The sequence below is a fragment of the Camelus ferus genome, chromosome 34 (genome assembly GCF_009834535.1).
Source record: "Camelus ferus isolate YT-003-E chromosome 34, BCGSAC_Cfer_1.0, whole genome shotgun sequence".
NCBI classification, from domain to species: Eukaryota; Metazoa; Chordata; class Mammalia; order Artiodactyla; family Camelidae; genus Camelus; species Camelus ferus.
In genome coordinates, this window is record NC_045729.1 from 21,061,083 (window position 1) to 21,077,730 (window position 16,648).

The 16,648-nt window shown below is 47.3% G+C and overlaps 1 protein-coding gene across 2 annotated transcripts in view; it reads left to right on the plus strand.

Annotated features, from left to right (window-relative positions):
• Positions 1 to 16,648, plus strand: part of LOC102523130 (cat eye syndrome critical region protein 2) — a 103,470-nt gene that overhangs the window by 45,422 nt on the left and 41,400 nt on the right. The window contains exon 2 of one of the 2 annotated variants that reach the window (XM_032473299.1): positions 13,432 to 13,526. In XM_032473299.1, coding sequence (XP_032329190.1) covers positions 13,432 to 13,526 — 95 coding nt within the window. Of the gene's footprint in view, positions 1 to 13,431; positions 13,527 to 16,648 lie in introns of those variants that run through there. The other variant, XM_032473301.1, reaches the window with a different exon arrangement.

The following is a 16,648-nucleotide window of genomic DNA, read 5'->3' on the forward strand; positions in this document are numbered from 1 at the left end:
TTTGGAATTGTGTTCTAGTTCTGTGAAAAATGTCGTGAGTATTTTGACAGGGGTTGCATTGGACCTGTAAATTGCTTTGGGTAGTAGAGCCTTTTTGATAATGTTGATTCTTCTAATCCAAAAGCACAAGATATCTTTCCATTTCTTTGTACCATCTTCAGTTTCCTTCATTAGTGTTTTACAGTTTTCAAAGTATAGGTAACCTCCTTAGTTAAGTTTATTTCTAGGTATTTTGTTGTTTTTGATGCAATGGAAATGTTTATGCCAGTTATAAAATCCTGGTTTTTGAAGTGGAAAAAAAAAGTGAATAAAGGGCTGCAAATGGTAAAATACCCTTTTTTATGGGTGAGTTGTGTTCCATTGCATACATTTATGCTGCATCTTCTTTATCCACTCATCTATTGATGTGCATGTAGGATGCTTCCATTTCTTGGCAATTATAAATGTTGCTGTTAATAGTGGGGTTTATGTATCTTTTTGAATTAACGTTTTTCTTTTCCTTGGGTATATATGCCCAGGAGTGGAACTGCTGGGCCATATATGGTGGTTCTACTTTTGGGTTTTTGAGAAACCTCCATATTGCTTTCCATAGTGGCCGCACCAATTTACATTCCCACCAACAGCGTACAAGGGTTCCTTTTTCTCCACATCCTTGCCAACATTTGTTACTTGTGTTCTTTTTGATGATGGTCATTCTGACAGGTGTGAGATGATGTCTCATTGTGGCTTTGATTTGCATTTCCCTGTTATTAGTGATGCTGAGCAACTTTTCATGTTCCTGTTGGTCGTCTGCATTTCCTCTTTTGGAAAAATGTCTGTTCAGTTCTTTTGCCCATATTTTAAATTGGTTGGTTGGTTGCTTTTTAACTGAAGTACAGTTGATTTAAAATGTATTAGTTTCTGGTGTATCATGGATGGACTTGGAGGGCATTATACTAAATGAAGTAAGTCAGAGAGAGAAAGACAGATACTGTAAGATACCACTTACATGTGAAATCTAAAAAAATACAATACACTAGTGAATATAACAGAAAAGAAACAGACTCACAGATGTAGAGAAGGAACTAGTGGTGACCAGTGGGGCGAGGAGAGGGAGAGGGGCAAGATGGAGGTGGAGGACTAAGAGGCACAAACTACCAGGTGTAAAACAAGCTACCAGGATGTATGTACAACATGGGGAATATGGCCAGTATTTTATGAAGACTAAAAATAGAGTATAGCCTTTAAAAATGTGTGAGTCACTGTATTATATACCTGTAACATGTGATACTATACATCATCTATACTTCAGTTTTAAAAATATGATATTGTGAAATAAATACATAAATTTTAAAAATGTATACGACAAAAAAAAGAAACCTGGAGAAAAGTAAAAGAGAACCACCCTCTTCACCCTGAAGTGTTGGGTTACACACAGATACTTAAAGAGACTGCCAAGGATGCTGTCTAGATTCAGACATTTTATTTATCCTTGCCAGATGACAGGGTATAATTTTATTTGTATCAGTGAAGAACAGATTCTAAAAGATTCTGGTTTTCTGTTGGAGATTGCCAGCTGTGATCGCGCAGGGTGGTATGACTCAGATCCCTAAGAGTCGCCAGTGTCATCTGGGATTTTTCTGTTAGAGAAAGGATTCAGAAGAAGGATGCAGTTCCTCACGACGAGAAATACTGAAGAAAGAAGGAAGGTGGAAGAAGGAAGAAGGAGAGCCACATGCAGTCAAAACAAGTTCAGCTGCCTCTTGGAGGCAGCTCTTCGCATCCTTGAACTTCCTCTGACAAGTCCACCGTGCGCCCTCCGCCCGCCCTCCAGGAGACAGCTCAGGGTGGAGACCTGGCTGCTCGCATGGGCTTTCCCGACGCACAGCCCAGGGCCCTGGGCGGTGCAGCAGGTCAGCTCCCCCAGTGGAGCGCGGCTCTGCACGTTGTGTGTGTGGTGGCCCCGTGTTCACACCGGCAGCGTCCTGGTGTGTCGTGCCTGAGTTTCTCAGGCACAGTGAACTGAGACAGGCGGGGACCAGATTTCCCCAACCGAACTCTCGTACCTTCTCTGTGAAGCACCTGGTGTGTTGATGCCCGCCTCTCCGCAGCTTATCCGCACCTGTGGGGTCCACGGGCCAGCTGAGCAGAGCCCCGTCCCTGAGCCTTGCCGGGGGCCATGCTGCCTCCTGCTGCCTGCACTCTGCTGCCCGCACTCTGCTGCTTTCTCTATTTCAGTTCAGACCTCTCTGTGCTGAAGTGTTACACTCCATTAAAACACAAGTTAGGCCCTAGCAATACAGTTTTTTTATTGGACTCATTTATTCTTTTTAAGGTTCATCAGTATGGATGCGTAAGTATTTATTGTTTCACTGTTTTGTATTTCACTGTTTTATATCATGTATTTTTATGCTTTCATAATCCAATAGTTTATTTATTTTGTTATTTAAGCTGTGCCAGCTTTGGCCGTTGGGAGCCCTTCCAGTTGCTCTGAGGTGCTTTGTTTTGTTTTGTTCTGGAGTGCTTCCTTACTCTCAGACACTAGAAGGTCCTCGGTACATCTTGTGTATTTCCTGCCCCTCTCCTGGAATCAGTCATTTCTCCCAGGAGCTCTGCTTCCTTTTGTTGGAGAACGATGTTAAAAACTGAGATTTGGGTGGTAGGTGCGCTCTTTGCTGCTGGGTTACTTTTGCTTCTCTGCCCTCTCAGCTGACGGAGCGAGGAGCTAAATGTGTGCACTGGTGTGTATGTGTACACGTCTATAAATACTTCTGTGTGCAGCCATCTCTGCAGTGAGACTAAACGTGAGTTCATGCTGATGTCTCCATCGCCAGTTGCCTGCTCTGTGGTCCATTCTTGCCTCCTCTCTTGCTTATCTGTAAACGTGACTGCAGCAGAGAGAGAACCAGCCCCACACCGGCCACCCACCCAGGTGACTGTCCCATTCTGGTGCCACGTCCAGTGGTGTCCCCATGGGAAACAGCCTTACCAACGAGAGTACAGTGCTTCTGGACGGGGCCTGCTGTCCTTTAATCTCGCAGATTACCTCGTTTCCAGAGGTACTTGGGTCAGCCCTCGTATTTCACAGGAGCCCTCCCCTCTCTTCCAGCCCAGAAGGCAGTGCAGTGCCCCTCACCTATGACACCTGTCTGTTTACCCTCATAACTTGGAGTCTCATTTTGGACCCTTGAGAGGGGTCCTGATTTAGGGCTCAGTTTTCTTGCCCCTCATGTCGGTGCGAAGCTTCAGGTGGACACTCCTGGACAGAGGCAGTCTGGGACGCTGTGGAGATTCTCTGTCATTTGTCGGTTGCTCTGTGCCCTAACAGTTAAGCTGCATTCTACATTTCATATCCCGTGTTTCTCTTCCACAGACCCACACTGCCTTTTTGGGGAAAAGCCTCTCACATTTGCACCAAACACTTTTCTTTTCCTGCGTAGGCCATCACCCCCTGGGTCTCTCCAGGTGTCAGCAGTCTTTCCTCTCCACCCAGACTAACAGGAAGTGGTCGACAGGTTTGCCTTAGTCTTCACTGGCCATCTGTCCCGGCCTGGAGGCCTTTTTGGGGAAAGCGTCCCCCCTCCGTCACGTGGCTGCTCCCCTAATGCCCAGCATCTGGGAAACAGGGTTTTCCCACTGGTGTGTGACTGAGGTGCTGTGCTGGGAGCCGTTGTTACGTGTCAGCAGAAGCAGAAAATTGCATTTATGCAGAAGTCTTAGTTAACCCTACATGAGGAACTTGTCTCTTCTTCTCTGTTGGTTCAGAGTTTATTCTTTTCCTCCAAAGCAACTTACTCTGCTGGACAACCTACTGACATTATTTTTGATTCCCACCAGTCTCCTAAAATGATGAGATTTTTAAAAAATGGTATTTCCTTGATCCTCTTTTCAATTGTCTGTTGAGATACTATTTTTCGAGCCCCTTTCCAAGTATTCATAGCTGATGGGTGGGTGCATCAGGCAGAAAGAGAAGTAAGCACCCTCTGTGTCCTCTCACCTTCCATGCTTGGAGTCCGGGGTTAGGGGCCTCATTAGAAATTACCATCATTTCTGAGACTTATCCTCTTTCTTGAAATGTCTGGATGTGGAGGGTGGGGGTCTTTTATTAATAGACGGGTTTGTCCAGGTGAGAGCAGTCATCAGAGGTCTGTCAGGGGCTCAGGCAGATATATGACTCCCGCGAGCTTCTGCCCCAGAAGTCGCAGAAAATCAGCCTTCCCCCAGGCGTTTGCCATGCTTGTCCTCTGTGACTGCATGGGTGGAAGTGAAGGAAGGACCTTTATTCAAAGAAACAACAGGAACAAAAATTCGGAAATACCTGTTGTTTGGAGGAGAAAATACAGCTGGTTCGTTCTCCACAAGGCTTCTGTTTAAATGGAGACGACCCTGAAAAGGTGGGTTGAGGTCGCTTGGAAGGTCTTGAACGACAGCCTGGGAGCTGGACTGTGTCTCAGTGTGGCGAGCTGTGGGGAGGCGTCTGAACGAGCCGCGCAGCAGTGGTGAACAGCTAACGGCAGCAGCTCAGACTGGTCCGTGCTGGAGGGGAGACCAGTCTGGGGTCCAGGCGAGCAGTGGTGCTCAGCAGTACCTGTCCAGGTGGAGCGGCGGCAGCTGAGGCAGAAGGGCTGGAGCTCAGTTCCCTGGCGGGACGCTCAGCAGTGCTTCATCTGGGGAAATGCTAATCTGTGGCTTGTGTCTTCAGCCCGTGGGTGAGGCTCGTCTTCCTCAAACCAGCCCTTGTATCTGCTATGTTACTAAATACTTCCAGATTTAATTTTTGGAGGAAAAGATATTCGCAGGTGTAGGTTAATTGTTAAATGACTTTGGACCGAACTTCAGAGTGGCCGTAAAATGTTCTAGATGCTTTATTTTCATAATATGCTTCTCAGCATCCATATTTTTAATTAGTGTTCCTTATAATAGCTAGAATTTAGGGCTTCTCATACTGTGATGTAGTCTTATATTTAGAATCTTGGCTTATGGATCTGTGGGCATTTTAGGGAAACAGCTATGAACAAAAACCAGAAGGCTTGTCAGCAGAGATACACACACACACACACACACACACACACACACACACACACACAAGTATGTATGTATATGTGTACGTGTATACATAAATGTTACATAGCAACAGTAGAAGAACGAGGATAAATGAATATGTAATAAATAGCTGAGGAGCTGGAAAAAGGAAGTCCAGAGGATGAATAGGAGAAGGATGGGCCTGAGGCGGGAGGCGGGAGCACTGTGGGACCTGGGGAAGGAGGGGTCAGCAGGAGGCCACACGGGCCGAGGGCTTAAATGTGCAGTGGGGACTTTGGGCTGTGTTCTGACTGGAGCCTGTTACTGTGCACAGATGGACAGAAGCAGGGGTCCAGGGAGGAGGCTCTGAGAGAGCTGTTGCTGCGACCCCGGGGAGAGGGCCGTTTCCGACTTGCTGGTGGGTGGTTGTGACCTGAGAGGAGGAGTTTCAAGGGTGACTGAGTGTTGGAGGGAGGTGCCTCTCCCAGGGTCATTTGCTCTGCCTGCTGGAGGCTCCGTGGTGAAGTCTGCTGTGGGATCGGCTTACTTTGGAGTTCGGAGGAAAGTTATGGAGTGTCAGTGGGAGTGTCTCGGGGTGGAGGAGCTTGCCGGGATGGCAGGTGTGGCCCATGGGCACAGAGGAGAGAGGAGGCCGCAGACTGACCCCTTGGGTCTTCTCCAGCACACGTCATTAGAGGAGGTGGAGGGGAAGTGGCAATGAGGTAGACAAGGAGTACCAAGGTGAGGAAGGCGCTGAAGCCAAGAAAGGGCTCTTGAGATGGAGGAAAGAACCAGCTGCTTTAAATGCTGCTTTCAGGTCCAGCTCGATGAGGGCAAGGACCGTTCACCATACTCGACCTGGTTACAGTGTGCTGGTCGGAGTGAGGATCTGTTCGCATCACTAGTACTGGCAACAGTAGTTTGGACAGACTATTTTTTTCACATCCTCGAGGTAGTCATTTCATTTAGGGCAGATTCACTGTATTTCGTGAACAACTGGTTCATCAGTTTGAGGCAGTTAATCCTGAGTCTTTTTAAAGCTCCCGGTTCTTCCATTGTCAGGGAAGCGGCCTTGGCCTGCAGGCCTGTGCTGCGCCTGCCCGGGCCGGGGAGGCCTGCTCAGAGGTTCCTTTGCACCATAGCCCGATTTTAGTTAATTTGGGCAGCTCTCAACATTTATGTTCATTACACTTTTGAGGGACGAAGGTCTTAAGTGTATTATGAACCAGTCCTTTCCCGTTTTGGCTTGTTTTACGTTGTTTTCTGGTGTCCTGGCCGGCCCTGGTGATCTCGCGCTCTCGCACAGACACATGTCGTCAGAACACGGACGTCACATGCACACGTGCCCGCGCTCTGTCACGCCTGCCCGTAGCCCTGTCTCGGCCCTGTCCTTTCCGTGCCCGTAACCTGCCTTCTCACCTGTGTCACTCCTCCATCCTCCAAGTTGTTTGCATTAAAACCTTTGATTAATCCAAAGTCTCCCACCTAATACTTGAGGACCTCTCAATTTTTTTCCTTGTTAAAATCTTTCACCTCCTTCCTGTTGTGAAGTTTACATTTCCTGCTACAGATGTTTGTGAAACCTGATTGGAAAATACTGATTTATTTGTTTTATTAATCAACGTGATTAAAAAAAATACAGTTTGTATGCGGGGGATGGAAGGGAAAGCTAAGAGGAGAGGCTACAAAGATGCCTCCGGAGTGAGGCCCGCAACCTGGAGGGCGTGTGTGAATGACTTGGGTGGGGGGTGACTGATCTGTTTGAGAGTTGAATAAGGAATATAATGAACCCAGGTACGCTGCGTTTTGGAACTAATGGGGTCATTGTCAAACATTATTCTCCATACCTTTTCCCCTTTCCAGACTTTCATGATCTTTTCCTTTTTGGTAAAGTGGACAGAGCATGAGTTACGAGTTCTGACTCTCCTGTGGCAGTGCTAACACGTGTGACTCACCATGTATGCTTGAAGCTAGGCAGCGTCCTGTCTTTCCAGTGAGATGATTCAGTAAGGCTTTTTGGGAATATCAACATACCATGGTATATGTAAAATTTTTTAAATTGAAGTATAGTTGATTTACAGTGTTGTGTTAGTTTTTGGTGTGCAGCATAATGATTCATATATATATAATATATATATATATATTCTGTTTCACTATATGTTACTACAAGATACTGAGTATAGTTCCCTGTGCTGTACAGTAGGACCTTTTGTTTGTCTATTTTATATATAGTAGTGTGGATCTGTTAATCCCAGACTCCCAATTTATCCCTCCCCTGCCTTTCCCCCTTGGTAACCATAACTTTGTTTTCCGTCTGTGAGTCTGTTTCTGTTTTGTAAATAAGTTTATTTGTATCATTTTTTTTTTAGATTCCACATATAAGTGATATCATGTGATATTTGTCTTTCTCTGTCCGACTTCACTTAGTGTGGTAATATCTGGGTCCATCCATGCTGCTGCAGATGGCATTATTTCGTTCCTTTTTATGGCTGAGTAATATTCCATTGTATAAACACACCACATCTTCCTTATCCAGTCATCGGTCAATGGACATTGAGGTTGCTTCCATGTCTTGGCTGTTGTAAATAGTGCTGCTATGAACACTGGGGTGCATGTACCTTTTCCAATTAGAGTTCCATCTGGATATATGCCCAGGAATGGGATTACTGGATCATAGGATAACTCTATTTTCAGTTTTTTGAGGAATCTCCATACTGTTCTCTGTAGTGGCTGCACCAGACTTTCAATGACAGAGACTGAAGGAGTCAAATTTCTGTTTGGAAATTTTACTTTAGGAATTTTACATAAACATTTGAATTTTTAAGTTTAGAAATAATTGCTTTTCCCCTATCCTTATTTCCAGAAGTAATTTCTTCGTCATCATTAGAACCACCTTTGAAGATCTCAAGTACAGTTTTTAGAATACTTCAACCTCACTTCTGTCTGAAGTTTCTGAATCTGCTTTTGATGCTGATTTCTGAAAATTTCCCCCAAATACCTGTTCATTTAATAGGAAAAGAGTTTGTTTTTTCAGTGCTCCACATGTGTGTATATTCATGGTTATTATGACGTAAGTGCTTACGTGTTTCTATTCAAGGCACCTTCCAGCACTTGTACGTGACAGCACACTGCTGAGCAGCTACATACTCACTGCACAGTGGTCCAGTCTGACGGCCTTGGTGGGCACCCACGGCTGTGCTGGCCGCGGCCGTCTCGAGTTGCTGTCTCCTCCTGGATTTCTTGTCCAGAAACCAAACCACTGACTGTCTTGTAACAGAAGACACTTGGTCAGTGTGAGCGTACTAGATAACTGCTTTGTGAGAGTTTTGCTGGAAAGTCTGCCTAAACCCAACAAAGTCGCACTTGCTTGTTTGCAGTTGTGCTCCCAAGGTGCTCCTTCTCTGAGGGTCCTGCTCAGCCGTGTCTGGCTCTGTTGTGAGCACTTTCCGATGACCAAGTCTGGTCCCCAGCTTTGTAGATTTAGAAACCTGGCGAGATCACAGGCCCAGAGTCTCGGAAGGACAGTTAGTTTACCTACGCTTGGATTGAGACTTGCCCTCAACACACACCTCCTTCCTCACACCCAGGCTACTTACCGTCAGGAGATGAGAGAAGAGGAGGCGAGGTATCGACTTCTGCCAGTTCTCACCGCGGATTTCCTTAGCTGTCCTGCAGACTGCCCACTATGGGCGGGGCATCCCCCCTACCCTTCCCCCAGGGAGCAGGGGGTACTGTCTTCTTGGTTGTGATCTCACCCTGATCATTCCTACTTGGCCTTTCCAGATTTCTTCGTGACTCGATTTCAGGCATTCTGGAAACCTTCAGTTCATCCCTTTAGACTGCTTGTTCCCAGCGGCTACTGTTTGGTTTTCTCTGGAACATTCCGGGCACTTCCCTGTGGAGGCACTGGGCGGTAGCCGGGGGCTCTGCAAGCTCCTCGTTAAGCTTCCGTTCAGAGCGGTGACCTGCATTGTTTGAGACCCTTGCTAGCTGAGTGCTGCTGTCTCGCAACCGGGACTGGGGTTGCTGCTGATTCCACCTGCCCCTCCAAGAGATGAAATATCACTGGAGGGGGCCTCGTGCCCGCACTGCGCCCCAGCACTGTGCACAGAGTCCGGCTTGCAGTGTGTCTGCAGATGCAGGGTGCCGCCCCTTGTGCGGTGAGCTGATGGATCGCTGCAGCCAGAAGGGCCCCTCATGCACGCAGCAGAGTCATGTGTGAAATGTATACGACTTTGCTGTTCCCACACAGGACCGGGGCGCAGTCACAGGCTGACAAGCAGGATTTAGGGCGGCGCAAGATTATCTCCCACTGACTTCTTTATTGTCTCTGCCCCACATCACCATCCCTCATCCATTAGTTTTTTTATCAGTTAAAGATTCCATGATCTTTGGGGAGGGGCAGGATTCAAACTTGTTACCCCAAAATTCCTTGTCCTTTCCCTCCATGTGCTGTTAGTTGCAAAATCTAACTGACTCTACTTCTGAAACTCTCCCCTTTCACCCCGAACTTTCGTTTGCCTCATGGTATGGGCCCCATCGCACCTTCCCTGGACCAGGCCTGGTCTCTCTCCCTATGTCCTGCAGACACACCTAGGTTAACCTTCCGTGTTTCACTATTCTCTCCTGTCTTTACTGGCTCCTCGATACCTGAGTGATTTCCAGTGGGCCCAGTGGAGCGCGGAGAGTGAGATGGCATAGCCCCAGGTCTGGAGCTGCAGTCTTTGTTTGCCTCATGAAGTCCTGTTTTATTTTTTAAATTCATACAAATGTTTAAGTTAAAAATACCTTTCCAAACAACAACAAGCAACAGCGATGAAAACGAACAAGCGAAAACTCAGAACCGCCTCTCTAGGAAGCTGTGTGCTGTCTTTTCTTGGTCTCCTGTGTTCTGGCCGCACACCGTGTGGGCGGAGGGATACAGCCCTCACTGTGAAGGCTAGGCCGCCCGCCCCGTGTGAGGCTGGTGCGGGCTGTGAGACCCTGCGTGCCCACACTGCCCCTCGCGCGCTGCCCGCCCAGCGCCAGCCCTGGGGAGTGCTGGGGAGCCTCCGGCTCTGTCAGTACCTAGGGGTTACCTGTGTATCGCAGGCATCTTCTTGGGGGGGAGGGTCTGTGAGACTTGTGAGCCTTTGCTTAATTTCTGGAGCCAGCTTTGGTAATTTACTCCTTTTCTGGAAAATCGTGTTCTAGATCTCCACACTGACTGATGTGACTGTTGTTTTCCTGTTGACCTAATGCTCTGGGCAGCAGCCACGTTTGAAGGGAAGAGCCACTTTGGTCTCCCTTCTGTTGTTTACTCAGCACCGCAGCCAGTGACAGCTATTCTGTGGACTGCTGACAGGACGCAGGGGCACCTGCTGGCCAGCGGGCAGTCTGGGAACAGTGGTTTCGGGGTCCTCGCCGTTCCACCCACTTGGGCTGATTTATACTTCACGGTCTGAATTGGCACAGGCAAGTCTTTGGGGTTAAATTAAGTCATACCAAGTTATAAAGCATCAGCTGCAGAGTCAGGGGTGCCTTCTGGAGGCTGAGCCCACTCTCAGGCCGCCCCTTGGCAAGCAGCAGGGGAGCCCTGCAGGAAGGCCTGCTTTGCATCGCCTTTGTGCGAGCACAGCTCTGGGTCCCACAGGGAGGCCCCTGTCTCCAACTGCGACCCCCCCCCCAACACCTTACAGTTGGTCTATGTGCAAATGAGAAAGATTTGTAGCCTTCTAAAATCAGATACAGCATGTGTGACCCCTTTTTCCCTCCTTAAGGAAACTCAGAGGGATTATTGTGCCTGAGTGGTAGCTGTGCACGTTCCTTCTCTCGCAGGAGATTAGAGAAAACCTGTCCAGGGCTCGGGAGCCTGTGAAGCACTGTGAGCACCTGCAGGGGTACTTAGTGCCGACCGTGCTCGGGGTTGGTGACGCTCTGCCCACGCTGCTCTGGGCTGTTGCTTCTGGCACAGCGAAGGCTCCCCCGATGTGGACTGAGAGCTTCTTTATCTCCCTGCTCATTCCGGGGTTCTCTTCCTAGCAGCCCCACTTGCTCCTGAGGGCGTGGGAGGTGTGACAGTGTTAAACAGACTTGTCCCTAATGAACTGTGACGCCAGCTGCAAGGAGGGCAGTCCTGGTCCTCCCCCCAGCCCCTCTGAAGTGCAGGAGCTGCAGGAGCCCGTGTCCCTGCCCCCACCCTTCCCTCTTCTGTCCCAGAGCATCTTGGCAAAGTTTGGATTTCTGTGCTCACAGCTCAGTGCCCACGGTGAAAAGGACATACAAAGGGGGAGAAGAGTGGGGGAGAGGAGGGGGTGGTTTTGAAGGGTGTTTATTCCTTGTTGCCTTCATCTGAGCCTTAGACTCTGGGTTGAAGGCATACGGGGTAAAGCTTTGAATAACCTGGATTTGGAAGTAGTTTTATTGGCTTGCGAACACAGTAGGCCATGTATTAAAATTGTTCTATTGTTCAGAAACCTGAATTTTGAAAAGACCGCTTTCTGGCCCTTCAGTCTGCTTTCCCCTGCACACGATCATTCAAGGAAGACAAGATAATCACGGTGCTCACATGTGGTGGGGCACTTGCTGTGTGCTGTGCTGGTCTGCTCTTATACGCATCGCCTCATTGCCATCATCACAGAAGCACTTGCACGGGGTGCTTTTACCGTGAGAAACGTTTTCTCTAAGTTGTGTTAAAAGAGGCACAGACTTTCCCGTCATAAACACGTTAAGTGCACAGCTGGGCAGGGTTAAGTATATGCGTGTCGTGGTGAAACGGCTCCACAACGTCTTCATCTTGCAGACCTGAAACTCTGTACCCACTGAAGTGGAAAAAGTTTAACTGGTACCAGCACTTTTTTTCAGCAGGGTTAAAATTGCTTCCCTGCTTCTCCTTTGCCGCCTCTCCATGGTCTTCCTCTGGTCAGCGCTGGGCGGTGAGACCTGCTGTGCTCTGCACCTGGGTCACCGTGAGGCGCCAGCTGCAGGGGAGGAAGGCTTTGCTCTCCGGGGCTTGTCGCTGTCCCCCCGACCCTTCTCCTTACCTCCTCTCCTTGCCGGTCCCACAGTATTCTGGCCCCAGGGGTGCTGATGTCGATGTCTGCCTGTCTTTGTTGTGCTGTCTTCTCTCCTAACTAAACCAAGCTCCCCAGTGCTTGGGATGTCCCGTATTGTTCCACACAGGCAGGTGCCCAGAAAGTGTTTGTTGAGTGAATGAATTTGGACTAAACATAGCTCAAACCCTGTAATCCTGGGCTGGTAGAATGTAGGAAAGAGCTCTGCCCAAAGGAGCTGGCAGGCTGATAGAAGACTGAGAGCCATGGTGGTGGGCGGTGGTGATGGTGATGGTCACCAGGTTTGTGTTCCCGGCGAGCAGAGTGTTTTCAGGCTGGGCTTCATGTCTGAATTTTGAGGTCTGTTCACCTGGGCGTCAGGGCAGCATGGGATCCCTTCCTTTTCAGTTCAGCCGCCTCAGAGTAGTTTGTACTGTGTTTACATCCGTCACTTACAATGCTCAGCAGTTTTTCGTGCTGTGAAGTTTTTAGAGTGAGTGTTACTGACCAGGAACTTCTACGACTGCCCACCTTGTGGACACTGCCCTGCACTTGGTGTTAAGGCCAGAAACTGCATCTTGGCACACCTCGTGCTTACACATCCACTCACAAGACTTGAGAGAGTTTGCTTATGAGCTAGTCACACCATGAGCCTTGCAGCCCTTAGGGATGGCTGGCGGGAAGGGGTTGGGCGTTGGGTTGGCGGCAGCCTGCGAGCCGGTGATGGAGCGCGTTCCATCATCCCAGAAAACACAGGCTTGCTGTGGGATGCTGAGAAGGGAAGTAGACTCTCTCGAGTTCCGCACTGTCTCTGTCCCTGTAGCTCCTCAGCAAGTCTTTGTTTACAGCACTGTGCCTTCTGATCCTTTGGCCTTCTCTGCCTGAACCCCAGGGACAGCAAGTCCATCTCCCTGCAAGTAGACCGTTAGTGGGGACGTTGCCTCACTCCTTGGGGTGAAGTAAGATCAGGCTCAATCCTGTAGGTGCTGCTTCTCAAAGCGGGATGGCTCTGGAAAGCTGTCGCGGACCTTTGACCCATGGGAACTGAAATAAATGAACACTTCCTAATCGATCGCGTATTTGCTCCTTTATTCTCTTGCCATTAAAACAGAAAGCCAAACAGTCACGTTTGTGTGAGTTGAGCTCTTCTGCATCTCTCTGCTGGCTTGGTTTTACGTGCAGAGATGTGAGTGTGTTCTCTACAGTGAGCGGAGAGGAGGGACGGAGTTTGGTGGGGGCAGTGGGAGTAAACCTGAGGAGAACTGGAGCACCCGCGGCTCTTCTGGCCCAACTGCGGGCTGTCTGTGACCAGGGTGGTGGGGACAGTGATGGTGGCGTGGAAGGGAGGAGCCGCTGTCTATGCAACCTCTCACTCCCTCTCCCTGCTTCTCCTCCTCAGGAGCTAGAAGCAGCTCTTCACAGGGACGACGCAGAGTTTATCAGCGACCTGATCGCCTGCCTGCTTCAGGGCTGCTACCAACGAAGGGATATCACGTGAGTAACCCGGAACTTGCTGTGTCCTGCAGAGGGAACTAATTAACCAGTCACAGTGGCGTCTGGTGTCTCCTGGAACAGCCGGCGCAGATCAAGGGCTGAGACACATGGTGCGGCCCAGTATTTGCATATGGTTCCCCGGCCCCTTGTTGGCTCCTTCTGCAGCAGCTGAGTTTCGTTTTTATTACAATTCTTGACTTTATTTTGCTCTCATAAATCTGTATCCCTTACTCTTGGCCCCACCAGCTACCACATTCAAGTGCAGTTTCTTCCTCTCAGCACGTGTCTTTCTTTCTCATTTTTGTTTTCAGTATTGGTAAAATGATGCCTAAAAAGTAGAACTAGATTTTACTGTATTTCTGCCCCTTGACCATCTTTTGTTCACATAAACAGTAGCATAATTTTTAACGTGGAGGATCTCGGTCCCCCTCACACCATAACTACCAAGTAAGCAGCTCTCCAGGACATCTGAGATGTATGGGAATTGGGAGCGAAATCTCATCTGTATCAGCAAATAATGGATCTTCCTGTGTCCCTTGTTTTGATACACTCGATATGCATTTTCTGACTTGATAAACGTTTTCTTGCTACTGTGTTTCCACACAAAACTGAACGGTGGGGCCAGTTCCCAGAAATTTGAGACAGGACCTTCATCCGTGCAAGGAGTTTGGGATGTTATGATTCACATTTTTTCAGGCAGTTGAAGACAGTGTCTGAAATATTTTTGTTCTGATAGATCCACTCTTAGGTGCCTGGTGTGGCTGGGAAGTAAACTTGTGGTTATAAGGTGAGGAGGAGATTGACTAAATGCTGCTTTTTTCTGGTGTAGAAATCTGTGTTTCTGAAGGGAGAGTCTCTGCTCCTGGACTCACTGTTGATACAATGACTTTTCCATCTGTCACAATGTCCTGCAAACATGATTATGAAGTCTTCAGTGCATTTTTTCCCATTCTCTTTTTGAGATGTAACTTGGGAGTTTGTGTGGTTTTTAAGCACAGCTGTATTCATATGTAATTTCACTTTTTCATATCTTGCATTTTTTAATCATGATTACTTTTCTTTTAACCACCCTTTTTTTGGATTTTTTTTTTTTGCATTTTTTTTTATTGAAGCATAGTCAATTCACAATGTTGTGCAGTTTCTGGTGTTCAGCATAATGTTTCAGTCATACGTATACATGCATATATTCATTTTCATGTTTTCATTATAGGTTACGACAAGATATTGAATATAGTTCCCTGTGCTATACAGTATACACTTGTTATTTATCTGTTTATATATATGGTAGTTAGTATCTGCAAATCTTGAACTCCCAATTTATCCCTTCCCACCCCTATTCCCCCGGTAACCATAAGTTTTGTTCTATATATCTGTGAGTCTGTTTCTGTTTTGTAACTAAGTTCATTTGTGTCTTTCTTTTTTTTTTTTTTAAGATTCCACATATAAATGATATCATATGGTACTTTTCTTTCTCTTTTTGGCTTACTTCATTTAGAATGACAGTCTCCAGATCCATCCATGTTGCTGCAGATGACATTATTTCATTCTTTTTTATGGCTGAGTAGTATTCCATTGTATAAGTAGAGCACAACTTCTTTATCCAGTCGTCTGTTGATGGACATTTAGGTTGCTTCCATGCCCTGGCTATTGTAAACAGTGCTGCTATGAGCATTGGAGTGCATGTGTCTTTTCAAATTAGAATTTCCTCCAGATAAATGCTCAGGAGGGGGATGGCTGGATCATATGGTAATTATTTTTAGTTTTTTAGGGAATCTGCATACTGTTTTCCACAGTGGCTGCACCAATTCACAGTCCCACCAGCAGTGTAGGAAGGGTCCCTTTTCTCCACAACCTCTCCAGTATTTATCATTTGTGGATGCTTTAATGATGGCCATTCTGACTGCTGTGAGGTGATACCTTGTTGTAGTTTTGATTTGCATTTCTCTAACAGTTAGTGATGTTGAACATCTTTTCATGTGCTTGTTGGTCGTCTATGTGTCTTCTTTGGAGAGATGTCTGTTTAGATCTTCTGCCCATTTTTTGATTGGGCTGCTTGTTTTTTTGACATTAAGCTGTATGAGCTATTTGTGTATTTTGGAAATTAGTCCTTTGTCAGTTGCATCATGTGCAAATATTTACTCCCATTCTGTAGGCTGTCATTCCGTTTTGTTGATGGTATCCTCAGCTGTGCAAAAGATTTTAAGTTAAATTTTAGGTCCCATTTGTTTATTTTTGCTTTTATTTTCTTTGCTTTAGGAGACTAATCCAAAAAATATTGCTACAATTTATGTCAGAGAGGGTTCTGCCTGTGTTCTCCTCTATAAGTTTTATAGTATACAGTCTTACATTTAGGTCTTTAAACCATTTTGAGTTTATTTTTGTATATGGTATTAGAGAATGTTCTCATTTCATTCTTTCGCAGGTAGCTGTCCAGTTTTCCCAGCACCACTTATTGAAGAGCCTGTCTTTTCTCCATAGTATATTCTTGCCTCTTCTGCCGTAGATTAATTGACCCTAAGTGTATGGGTTTATCCTGTTCCGTTGATCCAGGTGTCTGTTTTCGTGCCAGTACCACACTGTTCTGATGACTGTAGCTCTGTAGCATAGTCTCAAGTCAAGGAGCCTGGTTCCTCCAGCTCTGTTCTTCTTTGTCAAGATTATTTTCACTGTTCGGGTCTTCTGTGTTTCCATATAAATCGTAGCATTTTTTGTTCCGGCTCTGTGGAGTTGTTGCTGGTAGTCTGATACAGATGGCTCTGAATTTCTGTATTGCCCTGGGGAGTGTGGCCACTCAGCAATGCTGATTCACTGGACGCTTGTGTCGTCTTCAGTGGCCTTCAGTGGTGCACTGTAGTTTTCAGAGGCTTCCCTACAGGCTGTTGGGTGGGGCTAGGTCTTGGTGCTAATGATCCAATTACGATGTCAACCTCTAGGAAAGTTCAGTAGATGAACACTCCTGGAATGTCTGCCACCAGCTTTTATGCCCCCTTGGTGAGCGCAGCTGTCCCCCATGTCCCCAGGAGATCCTCCAAATCCAGCAGGCGGGCCTGGCCCAGGCTCCTATGAAATCACTGCCTCTGGCCGTGGACCTGGTGCGCGTGAGTTTCCGTGTGCGCTTCTCA